The 20,310-nt window shown below is 38.8% G+C and overlaps 1 protein-coding gene and 1 long non-coding RNA gene across 2 annotated transcripts in view; both read right to left on the bottom strand.

The window, feature by feature from the left end:
* LOC144031641 (uncharacterized) overlaps positions 1 to 20,310 on the bottom strand; it is a 35,096-nt gene that overhangs the window by 2,155 nt on the left and 12,631 nt on the right. The window contains exon 3 of the long non-coding RNA XR_013287571.1: positions 3,352 to 3,480. This is a non-coding gene — a long non-coding RNA (uncharacterized LOC144031641). The remainder of the gene's footprint in view (positions 1 to 3,351; positions 3,481 to 20,310) is intronic.
* dio3a (iodothyronine deiodinase 3a) lies at positions 4,476 to 5,679 on the bottom strand. The gene has a single exon (XM_077538969.1). It carries the CDS (start codon positions 5,677 to 5,679, stop codon positions 4,900 to 4,902), a length of 780 nt encoding a protein of 259 aa, XP_077395095.1. The 3' UTR covers positions 4,476 to 4,899.

The following is a 20,310-nucleotide window of genomic DNA, read 5'->3' as shown; positions in this document are numbered from 1 at the left end:
CATGACTTGGTGGGGGTCACTGGGTCCACTGTAGTCAAGGAAACGTTTTCTTTCGTTTCTTTTTTTTTTTTTTTAAACACAAGATGTCGCCACAGAGTCACCAAAGATGACAATAGCTAATGATTAGGCTCATAACACATAACATATAATTGTACCAAAAATGATATACAAGTCCAGAAAGACATGCAACCTTTTTTTTTTTTTTTCCTGAGGGGGTGGGGGGTGGTTCGCTCCCGGCTGTTTTACTGGATTTTTGACTGATTTTGCAAGGCCCACAGAATATTGTGTTCTATTGCTATAAAAGCATGGAACCCATCAAAAGAAAGATTAAAATCTCTTCTTTCATCAGGAAGAAAAAGTATGTTTCTATCTGTTTCTGTTTTGCAGCAATTAGCATTAGAAGAGAGCTAAGTTTCATCAGTTTTCACAAATATATTAAAAAAATTTAAGTAATTTAGCTTTTATTTCTACATGGCTCTGGTTGATCTCCTTTGCTCTGCTGCCACCTGCTGGCCGTTTGTGTAAAACTACCATTCCTGCAACCGTTCTTAGCAGTCGAGAGGCTGCATCAAAGCTTTCTGTATGCTCTAACATTAAAAAAACAAACAAAAAAAACATATAAATACGTCTTTGGGACACTTAAAGCATTTAAAAAAAACGTATTTACATGTTATTGGGAGCAAATGAGTTAATTGGGCCACATGCAACAAGGCACATTTTTGTGGTCAATAAGCTATATTATTATGTATTGCTGGCAGTGGCTGGCTGGCTCGGTCTCACGCCATACCCAGAAAAGTATAGATATTTTTTTTTAATCATCTGCAACACCATTCATCTGTGATTTACATTTCCAATTGCAGCTAAATTAGTTGCAGATGACAGTCAGCCATTCATGAACTTTACTCGTATAAATACTAATTAACTATATAGGAATAAGTGTTGATTGCAACTGTTGGTATGAAGAAGTCTGAAAGTGACGTTACAACATGTTTCTTGGTGGTCTCGTTGAGGCCGTTGTCCATATAAGGTAGCACTCAAACAGCGTTTAACGGTTAAAACATACATAGAGAGCTTTGTGGGTCCCCGCCACACATTTCCGTGTGTCTACTTATGACCCCTGGAGAATAGAGAGGGGCCCTCTCCTCCAAATGGCTCAGCTCCTCACCGAGCTATAAAAGAAAAACAGAGCAGCACATGTTAACCCTTGACCCCTTGGCGTGACGGATGAGGCGGAACATGCGGGGGCCCAACATGCGCATGGAAAGAATCCAGAGTGCTTTCCTTTGAGGGGCGCTCACATTAGATCCAGTTACGGTATTCTTCGTCTTTGGTTGGCACCCCACACTCAGCTGTCTGCTCCTTGCAGCTCCAATGACTTCCAGATGAGCGGTGAAGTCAGGAGACTCAACTCACACTTAGATAGCATCAACACCAAATTGAAACGCTTGCTTCATTATAAAAGATTAAGCAGCTAATCACAAGACATAATGTTGTCATCGTTTTGTTTTGTGTTTTGTTTTTATTACTACTTAAGATGCCAGGTAGAGAGGACATTCACTTGCAAAAAACAAAAAAAAAAAACAAAAAAAAACATCATTTAGTTAAATTGCTGGCACCTTAGGTAGCTAGTTAGCAAATTAGCAAAAAGGTATCAAGTAAGTAATTTTACTACCTAAAAAACAAACAAAACAAAAAAAATAGTAATTTAGTAACCTGGGTAGCAAAACCTTCAAGTTCACGAATGGAGTAATTGTTTTAAATGAAAATGTTTGCTAGCTCCTGAGTTTTGTTCATTTAGGAAAATAGGAACAAAATAAGGGGGGGAAAAAACAAAACAAAAACGTTAGTTACCAGACAAGTAGTCAGTTGTTTGTTATTTAGCAAATCATTAAGTTATATAGCCAGCAAGTGATGTAGATAGTAACAAAACAAAAAAAAAAGAAGAAAAGGCACATTGTGTTACTAGAAAGTTGGGTAGCTTGTCATTATGTAACCAAAACATTTCTAGTTAGCAAAGAAAAGTAAGTGACATTGTTAACAGGTAAGATGGACAGTGGGCATGTTAGCAAAGGTTAGTAAAAAGTTAGTCATTTAGAATTCTGGTTGCTACTAAGTAAAAAAAAAAAAAAAAAAGTTACATAACTAGCAGCCTAGCTAGCAAGTACAGTAGTAGCTTGGTAGTAGTTAGCAAACAGTTTAATTTTCTAGTTAGCAATAAGTGATAATTAGCAAACAATGTTTTTATCTTTTAAGCGAGTGATGTACGTTGCCATCTTATAAGCTAGTTTGCCATTTTCTGGTCTATGTTTTATAGCTGAGAAAGTTTCCATTTATATAAACCAAATGGGTTAGTTAGTTAGTTAGTTAGGTAGCTGGTATGCATGTTAGCAAAAATATAATTGAGTTAATTATTTACACAGCAAAATGTAATCTAGTCTATCTAGTTAGTAATATTCCAATGGGGCAGACTTAGTTTATTCGTGTGTGAGTTAGGATTAGGAAGTCAACAGGTCGATATTCATTTGTTGTCTTGTTTTTTTTCTCATTATTGATTTTGATTTTCACTACCATTAATAATGTAGAAGTTGGCCAATTAGGTAACAAGTAACACGTAGTTACAGTAGTTATGGGTATTTAGCTATCTAATTAGTTGGTTAGCTTGCAGTATTACATAAACTTGATCTATATACTTTGTCAGACTCAACGCGTACACACCACTGATTTGCAAACTGATGCACACCCCATTGAACAAACATCTTTTTACAAATGATTTTTCATTTGGTTCACGATGAAAGCAATTCCATCGCCTGGAAAAACAAAACAAAACACATGGTCCTTCTTTTTGACACAAGTATCTGCACTTCTACTTGATTACAGCGTAAGAGTACTTTTGCCACCTCTTTTTGTCATGTGTCTTGCTCTTGTGAGCCCACACACCACTGATTGCATAAACTGGCACAAAGATACAATGTGGATTTTATGTACGGTAGTTGGACACTTTTTTTGAATGACTGACTGGATTTTCTAACATTTCTCTGGTTGGGTCATAAAACAGGATTTTCTTGGGGTGTAATGGTTGAATTTACTGCCAAAAAACTCCCAAGTTTTTATTACAGTTCGTCTACATGAAGCCTCCTCGCACACGTATGTTGACATGTATAAGGGCTACTGCGCCAAAGCGGATGTTCGTGAACCTCAACCGATTTGAGACAGACGCCTTGTGCAGTAGGCAAATTAACATTTCATCTACTTGATGCTGATCAAGGAGGTGCTGCCGCCGGAGGAAGGGGTGAGGAGGGAGGGGATCGGTGTGCTAAGCCTCCAAAACATTTGTGTCGATATATTACTCACATTAATAGGATCATGTGCGATTATCCTCATTTAGTTGTAAGTGGTACAGAGGCTTATGAGGAGGTGGCGCTGGAGAACGCGGCTTCTTTGCTGCAGTTATACACTCGCAGGGATCTTCATTAGGTGCCCCTGCGCGAAACAGAAGAGAAGCTTTTACAAAGATGACAATGCTCAGTTTTGAGGTCACACGTTTGTTGTGGTTTGCAGCGGTATAGAACGACACTGTCTCCGGGATGTTTTTTGCAATCTGGACAACTTTTTACATTTATTTAGAGGGGGACAAAATATTAGGAACATGTCTCATGATTTAAAAAAAAAAAAAAAAAAAAAAAAAAAAACTAAATATTTCTTTACCAATAATTGTTTTTGGAATATTTCTGTTTTAAAATACAATATTTATAGTAACTGCTGTATTTTTACATTTCAGAATATTTTTTAAATTATTTAAAATACAGTATTCACTTTGAAAAATATATTTACTTTAAAACATGCACAAAATATTAAAATGTATTTTCTAAAACTAACAAGTCTTCATTTGTAAATGCATTATTTGAGCTTATTGATTTATGTACAATATGTATTAACAGCAACAGCAACATTCTCATTTATTGGTCTTTCATTAAAGATATTTGAGAATATTTTTACTATTTCTGAAAATGGATGGATGGATATATATAATTAAAAAGTGAATTTATAAAATGTGATTTTTGTTTTTATTATACTGATCAGCTGTCTATCATAGATTGCAGACATATACCCCCCTAAAAAATAAATAAAATAAAAATAAAACATTTAGGGAGGGGGAAACTTGTCTGTAGTGCAGCGAATAAATGAAATCTCCACAGAAACGCATGCAGAGTTTTGTCTTACACTGTAAGACAAAACTCTGCATGCGTTTCTGTGGAGATTTGACAAAATGACGAAGCTTCCATGTAGCTACTACAGTGTAGTAGCTACATGGAAGCTTCGTCATTTTGTTTTCTTCCCAAAAAAAATAAATACCCCAGACAATTCCAAACAAAAACAATTGTTTTAAGCGCAAAGCGGCAAGGTAATGTTTACAAACAGCAGCCGGTCAGCAAGAAAAAGAACACAATTATTCGAAGCAAGAATGAGCAACAGTGTAGAGAGGTAGATGAAGACATTTTATTGTATGAAAAAATATACGCATAAAAGCACGCACACGCACATACACACAAACACACTGTCTATATGTACAGTACAAAAAAAAAAAAAAAAAAAAAAGTGATCTGGACAAGAGAGCAGCAGTCGAAGCTCCTCAGGATCTCATACATCAGTACGGTTCTCCGGACGGACGCCGTTTCAGAACCGAACTTCACAACAATACTGAGGAGCGCATGCAGTGACGCGCACTTGTCCACATCGCAAACTAACCTTCAGTTTTTGTTTGTTTCTGCAGGTAGATGCCGTGGCGAGAGGGGAGGCTCATACACAAACAAAATACAGTACGATAGTAGGATTAAAGAGGAGTTGTAACATCCAAAAATGTGCAGCATCTCAGTTGTTTTCTAGCAGCTCGACATGCGTCTACACGTGAATGACCAGACCGCCGCCTCGCACCAGCCGCTCCCGGTAGCGCTGCAGCCAGTCCCTCAGCTCCGACATCCGGTAGCCCTCGGGACCCCTGCCACCCTGGTAAACGACCTTGCCCTCCAGAAGGATGTAAAGTCGATCGAAGTAGGCGCCGTACGCCACGTTGCAAGGGTTCTCCATGCCGTCCACCACCACGGGGCACCCGGGCGCCTCGGAGCGCATGAGCTGCGCCGCGTGGAGCCGGTCCTCCAGGCAGCGGTGCTTGGGGATCTGATAGGGCGCGTCGGTGCTGACCCAGCCGTCCGACGGGTGCGCCTCCTCGATGTACACCAGCACCGAGTCGGCGATGTCGGCGTGGTCGCGCACCAGCCCCCGGAACGCCTTGAGGCGCGCCATGAAGGGGGGTCAAGTGCAGCTGCCGAAGTTGAGGATGAGCGGTCTCCTCTCGCGGGCGAAGTCCAGGATGCGCCCGCGCCGCTCGTCCTCCAGCCGCACCACCTCCGTGTTGGGCGCGCCGCGGCCGAGGTGCGCCGCCTTGAGCAGGTCCAGCTTGTGGCCGTGCCACACCGCCTTCAGGGAGTCCAGCGTGAAGAAGCGGTTGGAGTCGGAGATGCACAGAGGAGGGTCCATGGCGTCGCTCTCCGCCCGCTCCTTCATCCGGAGGAAAAACCTCCTCCGGATGCACAGAAAGTCGAGGAGCCAGAACATGAGGGCGACCAGCAGGAAGCGGGGCAGAAGCACCAGGCACACCAGCGCGTTCTTGACGGCCTTCATCGTGCCACCACCCCCCCGCCGACCCCCCCTCCCCTCAAAAAAAATATGTGCCGGCTTCAAGTTGGGTGACTTGCAACTTCCCCTCTTTTTATAGCAGCCACAGGTCTCAATGATGCACACCCCGCCTCCTGCACAGCGGGGCCGAGGCCTCACATGGCGGGGATTACCTTCTGTCAACTCGGCTGCTTTGAGCTGATGCCAGACAACAGTCCGATGATGAGAGCCATCAATGAAATGCGCCGGTCGTGCATCATGTGTGACACCAAGCTTCAAAGGCGACTTTTCATCTGTTGTGGTGGCAAGTTACTTGCAGGCTTCACGATTAAGTTGGGTATAAATTAGTTGCACATCATTGATTCCCCCCTGGAGAGATGGAATGGAACATCAAATTGGTGGAGGGGGCCACAATTTTTCCTCAGCGTTCCTCACATACAGGATCACACATTTCCAAGCCTGATTTATGGCGTTATTCCGCACAAAATATGCACATGTCGTCTGTTTTTTTAATACATCAAAATATCTTAACGTTTCATCTACGCAAGGTCCATTCTTTACAAAGGGTTTCAACAAAAAAAAATATTCCCAGTGCAAAACACTCTTGAACACAAAAAAAATACCATTCACCAATGGCACAAAATTGCGTAACTGCAAACCAACATCAAAGTGCAAAAACTCATTTTCTTTATCCACAAAAATCAACTCACTCAAATTTTTAATACTATTTTGGTACTTTGTCCTGATGCCATTCCAAAGCTACAAAAAATAACTAATCACATTAGTGTTGGGCCGAATAAGACCACGCAGGTCCGAGCACAACTGAGCAATGTCTACCATCTAGTGGTGAATGGTGATATTACAATTTTAAACTATACAGGAGACCCCCGCCATTCACTGGGGATTGAGCTGGGCTGGCCTGTGAAAAAGTGAAAATCTGCATACAGTTGATGCTTCTTGAAATATCAACCCAACATAAGATGAATTTCGCACAAAAACGGGCCACAAAACAACAACAACAGTCGACATAACTACGGGTTAGCTTGATTCTTGTTTCTTTGAATGTCTGCTGACTTCACATAAGCTGTTTATATTTATTTATTTATATTCTTCTCTTAACAGTCCTGAGTGAGGTTGCTCCTTCTTTTTGGAATATGCAGCAAAAAAAGCCAAAGAAAAAGCAAAACACAAGTTTGAACTATTTCATGGAACATACAACTTCAGAAGAGTTAAACTTTCTGATTACTGATGGGTTGAAAATTTACGTTTGAAACAAATCTTGAGCAGAGCATGTTTTTTTTGTTTACGTCTTGCATCTACCCACGATTTTGGACTCCAAATTCTTTCATATTCTCAGCGTGTGTGTTTCTTGTGAATGTCAACTAAAAGAACATTAGCATTTCAAAGAAATAGTCCAAACACACACAGAGAAAGGCACAAACATTTCCTTAAAAAAAGTCTGAAGGTCTTGTGCATGTTTTAAGAGCTTGAAGGCAACATCAGGAGTTATTTGATATATGTATGACCAAAAGAAACACGAAAAAGGGAACATGTCTGAGTAAATAACACAATAGCGTTTTAAATATTGTGTGGTGCCACATTAAAGGAACAAAAACAGAACTACTTCTGTAAAAAATTAAGGTTTTTTTTTTTTTTTTTTTGGTTGTGTTTTGTTCTAAATTTGCTGTTGTGCAACTAATGCGAGCACGTAGCCGTAGCTGGTGGTGAAGAGATAAATTGACAACTCGTTATCCAGAAGAGACGCCGATTGGCTGGTAGAGGCGTACGAGGGCGTGTTTTAAAGAGACCAGATGAAACTCATAATCAGACCCACAAAGCACAAAAGGGACTCGTAAACAAAATGTTGTTGATGAAACACCAAAATAATTATGTTATAAAATTTCACAACTGAAATAGAATTTTAACTATCGTGCACACGCAAAAACGTAGCTCGAATTGCTTGTATTCCTATTTCTTGTCATGTGTTTTGTTGAGAATTGCTGGAATGACAAACTAAGGGGATGCTTGCAGGAAGACTCACACTCAGGAAACAACACTAAGCCAAATAATCGCAATAAAAACAAGATATTATGCGATGGAATGAGAGGTTTATTGAAGGATTAGTATTTTTATAGGTTAACTATTTGTGTCCCTTTTCGCAGCTGAGGAACAGGAAGAAAAGAGAAAGACTTTCGTCAATTAGATCACAACACAAGATGTTCTGATTTCCAGCTCGTCCCGTCAGCGAGCGACTCGCAAGATTTATCTGGCAAAGTTTTCATACTGTGAAGGTCGAACAAAGCAAGGCTACCCTTTCATGACCCTCTATGACATAAAATGTTCAATCACAAAACCGTCTTGACGTGCAAAACAGATGGTGGTATCATAGTGAGTATCATAGCACACTTGAAGCTAAATGATGGGTGACTGAACACTCATCATGGCCAGATGGCTAATATGTCAATAACAAATAAAGGCGACATGGAAAAAAAAAAAAAAAAAAGATCAGACAAGCCACAAGGAAATGAAAGTTCCAGTACTAATTAGGGATGTAACGATATCCAAACATCACGATACGATATCACGATATGAAGGTCACAATATTATAATTATCATGATATTGTGGAGGCATTGGCGATATTTAAAAAAGATCACAATATTGTAAAAAAAAAAAACAGAGCTAATACTAAAAAAAATGTACAATATTGTGCCTTTGTACATAACAGCAATGCATATAAACCACCTACAATCTCGAATAACATTTAAAATTGAGGCTCTTACTTGTTAATGCAAGCACACATTGATCGCTTCACAAGCAAATTAGGTTCCCCTTTATCTGACAATTAGCATAGATTTTAAACAGAAGGCCAAAACATCCCTCATGAAAATAAAATTGCACTAATAAACTAGCCATTAGAGGGTGCTAGAACTGCACAAATGGAAATCAACCCAACTTTAACGAATGTGTTCCTTTTAAATATTGTGAACATGATGACGATATTGTGGCAGTTTTAATATCGCAATATCACGTTATTGCCCTTATCGTGACATCCCTAGTACTAATGTTTGTTTGCTTTTGCAACATCAACAAATACAGGACAAGGCAAGAGTGTTTTTACACACGCGCCAGAGGTCCACACTGTTTTGCCTCGGGGAAATGTCAACAACAGATGACACAGTAGCATTCAGCTTTTAGACACGAGTTATTGTCTGATAAGATGATTCACTAACCCAAACAAGACGGTAAAGAAAGAAGATTAAGTCGTGTGTCGTACAAGCCTGACTCATGACGACAATCAACTTTTTCGTCTTATCACTTGTTCTTATGTTTTTAGTCATTTTTATTCGCTCGCATTTTTTTATTTATTTTTTTGGCCAAGTTTAGAACCCATGTGCATATATACTGTATATAAATATAAAACTTAACTTTTCCCCCCCTTCCGGTAAAAAACAAAACAAAACATCCCTCTACATGCAATCATATTTTTGAGTTTTTAAGCATCTTACCAGCTAGAAATGCACGAAGCGCCTCTCACTGTTCAACATTCAACAAGGAAACGGTGAGTAATTCTGCGAGAATTAATTGCAGCATCCATTCGTCCATGTTAGGTTTGTTTGTTAGCCCCGGCATCGGCGCTGGCTTCCTGATTTCGTCACAGTTGCATATCCCGCCCCCAAACAAATTGCCGCTCTGTGATTGGTCCGAACCACCAGTGGTACGGGAACGGCAGTAATCTGCGGGAGCAGTACAAGATATTCTCCGGAGTTTGTGAACTCACAAATACCGCGAGAATTCATCTTGCGAGAGGCAAGGTTAACAATGAATAATACTTCAGCAAAATAAATACATGAATATTTTAAAATCCTATCCATTACTTGCTGTATTTTTATTTTGAACCCCAAGAGGGCACCTTGGAAGACACCATATTTGCCAACATGGTTCCTGCATTTGTTTGGTGTGTGCGCCTCAGCCTGCGTTGATGTACTCAAGTGAGAATCCTCAATACTGAAATTTGACAAAATGGTTAAAATCCATATCTATTATGTTGCCTGTTTCTCATCTCCAATAGATACAATTACAATCTTGTTATGAATATGCCCAGGTTAAATGGATGTGGTCTTCTAGAGAAACCCAGTTCCAGTCATTGTACTACCTCTTGGGAAATCATCACCGATAAAAAAGCACAACAGACGACGTGCATCCTGGGGCACCATCCTGTAACAATGAGGGTGCATGAGTCCATCTTCTCCGCTCACCATCTGGTACATGGTGCCCACAGCCAAGGACAAGAGTAGACTGCAGAGTATGATTGGCTGCAATCTGCCATCACAACCCTCAAGACTTTGTGGTTGAGGGGAGCAGATAACATCGTTCCTCACAAATATTTGTACAAACACTCCTTTTTAGTATAAATCTCACTGCATAACTCGCCTGAAAAAGATCTACATCTTTAGCCAGTGCTACTTCCTATCAAAAACAACCACGTGGATGAACTCGAACCAAATTTTAAAAAAGCCTTTGTTCACAAGAATTTGTCAGCGAAGAGTCAACTATCAAACAACAAAAAGAAGAAGGCTGAAGCGTACAAAAATAAACAAGAAATGACACAAAAAAAACAGAAGCAACACTTGTTCTCAGTTATCCACATGATGAATGAAAGATTAAGCAAGTCTGCTCACTTAACCATAACTTCCTCTTCTCTTATCGTCTACCTGACAGAAAGTACGCACGCAGAGTTAATCCTCGAATTCTGGCTGGAATTAAGTTGTACTGGCACCTGGTGTGATATGATGACATAATCTATGATGATGATTCAAGCCCCAAAAAATCTAGGGTATATTTTTCAGGAAAATTCTCCAAATCGTGCAACTTAAAAGGGAAGTTAACACCCTTAATTTTTTATTGAAATGCTATATGCAGCACCACTAGTCTAAATATGTTAATCTGTTTAATATCCCGTTGCAATATTAATTAAGCAGCAAAATCCAGCCGTTTTTATCCATCTCACGGGGCGGCCATTTTGCCACTTGCTGTCGACTGAAGATGACATCAGGTAACAACCTATCGCAGCTCAGCTTCAGAAAACAGGTGAGCTGTGATTGGTTGTTACCTGAGCCCTGAACAACTGTGATGTCATCTTCGGTCGACAGCAAAGGGGCAAAATGGCCACCCCCTAAGATGGATAAAAATGGGTGGATTTTGCTTCATAACTCATATTCCACAAATGTAATATTAATCAGAATGCCATGTTTAGACTAGTGAGGTCACATACAGCATATTATTGTCAAGAAATGTTTAAGGTTGACTTCCTTTTTAAAGACATACCATATGTGCTATGTTGACGAAAACTGCTGGCCGATGCACATTTCCCGATTTAGATCAAACTAACAGAAAATTAGTACAACTTATTTCCCTCACCATGCCACCTGATTTTGACATTTCCTTAACCCAAACTTAAAACATAACCTAGTCTTCTTTTTTTGTGCCTTAACAAAAATATCCTATATAAACTTGGTTTTGTTTGGGCGCCTGACTAAAACCAATTTGTCAGATCACTGACATACAGAGAACATACTGTACACTGTACCATGACCCCATGCGTTGAGGTCATGCGGGAGAAGTCTGCTCAGCATCTGCGTGTTCACATCTGGACACACACATTAGTCATTACTGGATCACGGCCAATCACTGTGCGCATTTAACAAAAGCATTCCCGGTTGAGCCAGCACATGGTAGATTGGTTAAGCCATGATCTATCGTTACAGTAAATCCATGTCATATTCGACTGCCGGGTTGGAAGGCAGACATGCGGGAAAGATGTAAATTGTCTGCGCCATGACTCAGACAGCAGACGGTGGGAGTTCAACGGGGGCATGATATCACTGTTGCAGCATCATTTAGTAGCTGATTAAAATTCAAATGTGAAGAATAGGCTTGTTATGAATCTTCTAATTGCTAATCTTTTGGCCATAAAATTCACGGCACTTTAGGGGTGCTGGATTGTGATAAATGAATAGAACAGTTTTTTGTTTTTTTACTACTGCTAGATCTAGAATCTTTCAACAACCAACACCACACTCCCAAGTGAGCCACTATTCTGTTTATGTAAAAAAACAAAACATTTCAGCCAGGAAGGAGGAAAGGATGGCAGACGGAAGGAAGCTCCTTGCAACTGTAATGAATCCAACAGCCGACCGGAACATCAACCCCCATTTGTTGCTCTTTTTTTTTTGATGAACATACTGTATTTGTTCTATCCCTTTAAGTTCGTTTTCCCTCCCTCTTCATCCCCCCCACCCCTGCATCGACGCATCTGTATCATCTAAACCGTCTTTGCCTTCTCACAAGAAAACAGGAGGGAAAAAAAAAAAAAAAAGTTCCCACCTGCTGTGACCAAATTTGCTTTGAGGAATTACGCTTTTGTTGCCGCGGCTGTGAACACCGAGAGGCGTATTCGCTAACCTTCTTACTTTTACCTCCTATAAACTTTGCGAGAGTTCTTGGCAGCGGCTCGTGGGTTCATGCGAGGACAATGCAGATCTGGGAAAAGAGGTTTTCGCCCCCCCCCTTCTTTTTTTCGGCTGCTTACTTATTGACGTGGCGGGGTTCCAGAAACCACAACTGATGAAATATCTCAGCGACTACCCAGCAAAGCAGATTCATAACTAGCTTTAATACTGCCTCCGTCCCTTTCATGTCTCCCACCTTGAACAGAAAAGAATAGCGGATAAGAATCCTTGATTTCACCCTCCGCGACCCTGTCTAAATCAAAGCGCACGAGTGTTTACGCTCAACTTGAATGAACTGTTATTTGCCTGTGGGTTGTTTGTATCTCCGCAACTCGCCTGCCAATGAGGGATGGACTAACATGTTATAATAGTCTGTTTCATCTCGATAGTCCCGTCGCGCTCGAAGTAGTGTTGGAAATTTCTTTCACTGATGTAAAAAATAAATAAATAAATAAATTTAAAAAAAAAAATTGCTCAGGCAAAAGCGGCAAAATTAGGAGTGTACCTCCATAATAGTAAATAAACAGTCTTGACTAGTCTCATTTTGTCCCAAATGCTTAATGGTGGATGTCATTGTTTTTAATTCATAAATATGACAGAGTGCATTGAGCCTTCTGAATCACTGCAAAAAAAAATTTTTTTAAATTACCATCCATGTCCTATCGGAGTGGAAAGTGGATTATCTGTGATTTGATCTGTGAATCAAGTCACGCCCACAACGGCGCCAAACTGTGTACATCTGTAGTCCGCCCCTGCGCACAGTTGGACCGTGCTTCATGCCAGAATTGTGTTATACACAAAAATAACGCCCTAGGTATGCACCAGTTCCTTCAATTACATGTTTAAATCGGGCTGTGCAAGGATTCAAAATTCAATTACAATTTCATTATTACACCCTACGATTACAAAATTGGCATCATTGGAAAAACAAAACAAAACTATTATTAATCCTAATTAAGTCGATTTGAGGCCTGCACACACGAATTCCTCTGACACACCCACTTCTCAAAGCTAGTTAGCTTAGCAAGTAGACTAATGCTACAATTTTTGGTTAATTATAGTGTTTCAAAGAATCTTTTTTTTAACTTAATTATTATTATTATTATTATTCTACATTTAGACATTTTCTTTTTTGTACCAAAAAACAAATGTTTAAAGAATTGTGATTTCAATTATTACCAAAATAACTGTGATTAGCATTTTTTTTTTTTTTCAAAATTGAGAAGTCCTAGTAATGTACATATTACAGAGTAACTCTCAATAGTATATCATTGCACTATGTTGCCAACAAGACCAATAGTATTGTGATACAGTGATGCATGATATATTGTACAACAAAGAAACCGATTCACGATTCATGACAATATCCATGAAGAAAGGAAAACATTTTATGAAACAATGATCTTCCATGAAGTACAATATTAAACATTGATACATGCATGTTACAGATTGTGTATTTAAAAAAATAAATGATAATAATAATGATATTTTGGATTGATGCAGTGAAGTGGCAAGAAACAAGTCTGACCACGTCCATCTCTATGAAAATGCTAATCACTGTAAAAGATGTCATCGCATTGTAAATTGTGTCAGAGGCAGACGTGTATTAGAGGGAAGTGTTTTTATAAGTGGATGACTAATTGCATTATGGAATCTTTTCCAGGGGCCGTTGCTATTTAAGGCAATATGGTAATATTTGTCAGCATATTTCTCACCTGATCTTACATTGAAGCAGTCTGAACACATCTTAAAAAGACAGACCTCCCCTCATGTCTGTTTCTGCGCACTATTGTCTGGTCTCTAAGGGTTACTGGTGAGTGCTCACACAAGTTAGTGTCTCGAGCAGTCTTTGGCCTTACTTGAACTCTTCAAGTCATGGTGATGGTGCGCCTGTCGGAGGGTGTCCTCATGTGGCTTCTCCCACTGAGGCCTGTTTGAGCTTATTAGTGTGTGCCCGTCTGTACACTCATTGATGCCAGTCCTCGGGACAGATGGTGGCAAGACAGGGTGAGTGAGCGCGCGCACACACACGCGCACACACACGCACGCACCTTTTCTTTTCTGCCTTAACGTCTGTTGTTGTTGCACTTCTGCCGAAAATGCAGAATTTTTCATTGATCTGTTGAGTAATGCTGTCACTTATACGCTATAGTTTTGATGGTTGACTGTCATGTCTATGTGATTATTGACTCAAACTTACAATATTTGTATCAGCACATGAGTGTTGATAATCTAACTGCTCATAGACAAAGAACAATATTTGGAAACTCAAGTGATAAAAATAACCCACGTATGTCTTACTTTGAAATAGAAGAATAGTCATAATCACATCCTTATTCTGGTGATTTTATCACTTTTATAAGGTGCTCTCATATCTAAGCAAGGATCATGTATTAACTTTTATGTCAACCATTCGCATGTTTTGTTTGTCAAAGAGTTTATTGTATTTTTTGTAAAAATTACAGAGAAATTATTATTATTATTTTTTTAAACAAACGACTAATGGAAGCTGAAGCTACGCGAAAACGAGTACGTTGAATTGCTATCTTATTTTGCCAACAGCCTTTTCAAAAATACAAACTGTAATAAACAAACCTTTAAGGCCCCAACATGAACAAAATTTCAAACATATTACGGTGTCAAATGAAATGGATTACTTAAAAAACAAAATCAATGCTTAATTTCATCACAACAGTCAAGCTAACACAAACAAAGATTCCAACATTTTCACAATATCCTTTGTACATAACTGATTTACATATTTGTTTGTACTTTACTTTGACATTTCAACTCAATAAGTCATACGTAGAAGTAACAGTAAAAAACAAAGATTTCTAGTTCAGGACATCCTTGTTTTTATATAGATTAAAAACAATAGCTAGGGTTTTTGACATTTTTTTTTATTTATTTTTTTTACATTATCTATAATGGATAAAGCATAGTTTTGCATTAATCATCACTCTAATAAATATATTTTCATACACTTTCTAGTTTAATTCACCACTTTAAACTTTGTTTTGCCCGATATTGACAATTAGAAACTTTGTTGTGTTTCCATTCAGCATAAACTTATTACGGTCATATGTATTGAATTCATTTTCAACTGTAGTCAGAAGCGGTTCAGAAACTGTATGGATGGACATCTTGATTTACGTAGTACTTGAACATGTGCCAGGGTTCATGTAAAGAACCAGTAAGGATTTGGTGTGAGCATTGCTGGGAAGGATTCTGTCTTAAGGAATATAAAAGGTTAATCAATGTGAGGTTTACTTGTTTACCAAAAACTAAATCCCCCAAGAGGGGGAATCAAAGCTCTGCTGTCCTCATGAGGTCATTGTGCACTCAACAGTGTTTAATAGGATGTGTTGTACTGCCTTGAGTTGTCTCTGCGGGGTACTGCTGAAGCGCTGCTCCAAACGTCAACTGGCAGCGTTTGGGAAGCGAGACGGGACGGGAGGGTGAGGCAAAACCCAAAACGTCTGACTCAGTCAAGCAAGGAGAAAGGCCGAGGAGGTTCATGCAGATGCTACAGGAAGCATGTGGTTATGTTATCAATGGGGTCTTGTTTTCTTGTGGGGTAACAAAAGATCATCGTCAACTTTCAAGGATAAATTTTCAATGCTCTATTGATATGGAATGGACTCAGACGAATGGCTGAATACCACATGGTGCATTTTACATTCATTTACAGAGTCCTGGCTCACTCACGGCCTTATTGAATAAAGGTTTGCCCGTGCAAAAACGGCCATGAACTTGATTGCGCATGCAAACAGTTGTGGAAGCTGATCATCTAACTGGACGAAACCACAATTTCAATGCGCTAAATTGTGTTATATTCATATGAAGTCAATGCAGTTCGTGTTTCAGCCGACATGCATTTGTTGGGGTTTCTAAATGTGAACTTTTCGAAAAATGAGAGGCACCGGGTAGAACTTTTCCACAACTGCAAACATTTTTGAAATGTCAAAAAAATTCTCATGACATTGTCTAGGCAGGGGTCACCAAACTTCTTGAAAGTCAGAGCTACTTCTTGGCCCTGTTTTTTTTATTTCTTTTAATTATTTTAGAAAATGTCTTTACTCTAAATGTCTTTAAAGTTTGCTGCCTTATGTTTTAGCATGGTCAATGTATATTATTTTAGTACATTTTGTAAGTTACTTTTGTTTCCTCTGCTTTGCTTTTAATGTTAATTGCCGTGTTTGTTTACGCTTATAGGAGTTGTCTTTCCTTGTGTAAAGCACGTTGAGTTACCTTGTGTATGAAATGTGCAATAGAAATAAACTTGCCTTGCCTTAGTCTTAACTTTTTTCTTTTTTTTTTTAAACAATAATATTACAATTAATGTCAGAGTCAAAAGGAGTTTCAGAAAAGTTAACAGGCACTATTAACAAGACCGCTAATTAAAGAGAATGTGCGTACGGAACCTGTTTAATTATGTGGTAAGAATCAACAATTAAATTCATCTGAGCGTTTACATGTCTCCATGCTGCTGTTTTGGTTACCACTAGTGTTCAACAGAGATAATTTGGCCAACATCTTCCCTGTGCAAGTCGGAAGCATGCGACAGTATGAAGCTTATAGATTCGAACATCAAAGTGAGGTACGGGTATTTGATGTCAGACGTCAGATAGGTACATTCCATGTCAGCACACCTTTTCAGCACTCTGTTGATATTTTGCAGAATTTGGGACAGCTGAATACTTTTGGCAGCTGGTGAATTTCATCTAATGCATTCCTGACTGTTTCTGACTTGGTTAATTCTCACCATAATAAATTCCTTTCATGCTGGGTCTACTGGGCAACATCAGTCATGATACTGTTTGTATCCTGACTTTATATGCCAAAAACAGCATACTATATTACCACATACTATACAGTGATTAATTGCACTGTAATGTATCAAAGCAACACAAGTTATGTTTTGAGCAAATATGTGTTTTTACAATAAACATTTACCTTTTAGGGAACAATATGACTCAAGTACATTATTCTAGAGTCAAATCTAAAGAGCTCTTCGATGATGTTTTCACGTTTGCTGGTTAGTCTTAGTGTGAGTGTAGAAAAGTGGCTGGAAAAATAAAACCTAAATTCACAATCGGGCTGAAAAGTTCTAAAAATCAACTCGACGGAAAAGTGGCCTCTAGTGTGCGAGTGGAAGATGTGGCCCAAAAAAAAAAAAAAAATGGCTAAGGAAGAAAGAAAAAAAATGCAGCCCGTAACCAGTGGACAATTAATGCTACTTGGATTCAACAGCTCAGTTCAGTTGCTCATGAACAGATACATTTTTAAAATATATTTTTTATTTTTATTTTTATTTTTTTTAACGTCATGTACTTTATGTCAAATTCCTATTTGTTTAATTGAGTCCACTGTCATCATTATTTATGTTAAACAAACAATTACGAGTGTGGCATGTTACGAACTGGGAACTGGGAAAAATTCCTCCCCTCCAAAAAAACAAAAAAATTAGAACAATATGGTGAGAGAGGCTTGGCAACAGTTGAGTGAAAGTCCGCTGCTAATAGGCTATGGGTGAGGTGTTTTGGATGAAGGTTTTAGAGCAATAAACAGACCAAGAACAATATTTTAGTGGACGCTTTCACATAGCTGAGACAACAAATGAGTTGATGCTCAGATGCTTGTAGACAAGAAAGAAGCCAACAATGCTGAATTAAAAACTTGACAGAAGAATTTATAGATGCAAAGAGCGCGACCCTTTTAAGTAATATCTCAAGAAACTAGCCAACAGTCAATGCAACGTTTAAACTCTCGTAAAGGAGACAACTTGACGTCAACTGTTGTGTCCTGTCAGGCAGTCTGCTACGTGGCCTCACGCTGGCTGTGTTTAGAGCAAAAAGTTGCACTTACACAAACTGCAAAGACTCTAGCTGAAGGTCAATTAATTAGCATGTATGCTCAGCGCTAACAAGCGGAAAGAAATTACCACACCAGCAGCGTGTGCTTCGCTGTATTTGTCTACCAAAAGGACAAAGCTTCGAAGTGGCAAGAACCAATGCAGATTGGGTGGAGTAACAAAATAAATCACATAGCTGTGCTCAACATGCAAAAAAAAAAAAAAAAGAAAAAAAAAGTGTTGTTTAAAAGGATAAAAGCCAATAATTAAAATTATAACAACATTCCACTCAATAAAACATGACGGCCTACAGGCTGTAATAATGCAAAACTGCCCAGCAAGCTTTAAATCAAGAAAGGAGCAAATTGTCAAGTATGGAAGAAAAAAACGAAATTGTAAATAGGTGGCAGGTGAATGAATGTGCACCCAAACAAATCCCTGAAACTCTCTGTCAAGGAATGGCATGGGGAAAAAAAAATGCTGAAAACAGCCCAAAATAGGTAGCATGACGCACAAAAAACATTAAATGATAAAAAAATTGTTGGAAAAGTACAAATTATGGAGGAAACTAGGAGAGCTGTTGTAACAGGCTGCATAGGTGCCTCTTTCATCCCCCAAGTACAAAGTTACCAACACCAGATTATTATACAAATGAAAAACTCCATCTCCACAAAACATAAGAATATATTTAATATGTTTAAATGTGAGATGTTAATGTGTACTATGAACTGCAAGCAGACAATGTACACACACAGCAAAAATATGTCAGCTTGCTAACAGAGTGGACATTTTCAGCTAATGCTAGCAATTAATGAGCACTTAATGGACCTTCACTTAGTAACGGGATTCAGTCAAGTCAGCAATCTGTCTGTATAGCCCATTAGGCGCTGCTGCTGTTTTGGTTAGCAACAGGATTCAACTGGGATCAAGTGGTAAGTATTTGATATCAGTGTGTGAACAATAACGTCTATGAACTTGGATGTTTAAATGTTTCTTCGGGTTTGGGGGGGATAGACAATGATTAATCATCATGGCAAGTTAAACTACGTGAATAGTGACTATCAGCTGAATTGTGGCCATGAGAAGGCGAGAAGAAAGTGTGGCATATAAACAATCAACAGACAGAAGAAACAACATATCTTGATTTCACTCGCACTTTGGCGAGATAACAATGTGATCTTCCTTGGTAGAAGGAGCAAACAGACCAACAATGACCTATCGACCAACAATAGCCTCAGTTAAGAGAATCGCACAATGTGTCTCAAGAAAAAAAAAAAAAGATAATGCTTGCAAGCTTGCGTTTCAGTCTGCTAAAAGGTGTTGTCGACCTCCTCAGCCTCCTACACAGTACCAAGAAACTTTTAGTGCAAATCACAGCATCCTGATAGTCTGGTTACATAACAAGTGCACACAAGTCTACTTTCAATTTGCTAGTCTATATTTCCGGGATTGTGGAGGAGGTGAGAGTTTTTTTTTTTTTTTTTTTTTTTTTTTTTTTTTTTTTTTTTTTTTTTTTTTTATGGAGGTAGCGCCTACCTACATAACAGCCTATGCGTTGGAGCTGTCTGCGAAGACAATTTGAGGAGACAGCTAAAAGTAACCATGAAGAGTAGACACTTTAAACTGCAAACAAACCTTGGGTTTTGGGTGTTGACGGATAAACTTGGAGATGGAGCAAAAGTCCATTTGGAGTACTCAGAATGAAAGTCACAGGACAGAGGAAGTTCTACTTTGGTTTTCAGTCAAAGTCAAACTTTTCTCAGTATTGATGGAGCATTGCAACACTGCATGGTCATCGTTCACACATGACGAAATTGCTGAAATAACTTTTAAAAAAAAAAAAAAAAAAAAAAAAAAAAGCATTGCCGCAATATGCAAATGTTTGTGGTTCAACAGAATTGTAAAAACTATATAATGTTAATCTTTTGACACAAATGTTACAAACAATTTTTGAAACTCAATGAGACTTGTGCACCTGTGGCTAGATAATTTGTCCCACTCCTCCTGAGTTACTGTTAACTGTTGCAGCTGTCTTTTAGAATTTGATGGGTATATTTGCGCTGCTTCCATAGACATTCAAAAGGATTTACATCAAAGGAATAATTTGACACTGGCAAAACTGTGATTCTCAAAAATACATATTGACAATTCACAAAGCCTTTGAAGCTGCATTCTGTTATTTTTTGTCCTATGCCCCATGTAAATGAAGTTTTGATTTCATATATTGTTGATGTGACTAGGATATAAACCTACTTGTAAAGGTTTTAAACCAA

The sequence above is a fragment of the Festucalex cinctus genome, chromosome 12 (genome assembly GCF_051991245.1).
Source record: "Festucalex cinctus isolate MCC-2025b chromosome 12, RoL_Fcin_1.0, whole genome shotgun sequence".
NCBI lineage: Eukaryota > Metazoa > Chordata > Actinopteri > Syngnathiformes > Syngnathidae > Festucalex > Festucalex cinctus.
This window is presented reverse-complemented; position numbering and strand designations above follow the sequence as displayed.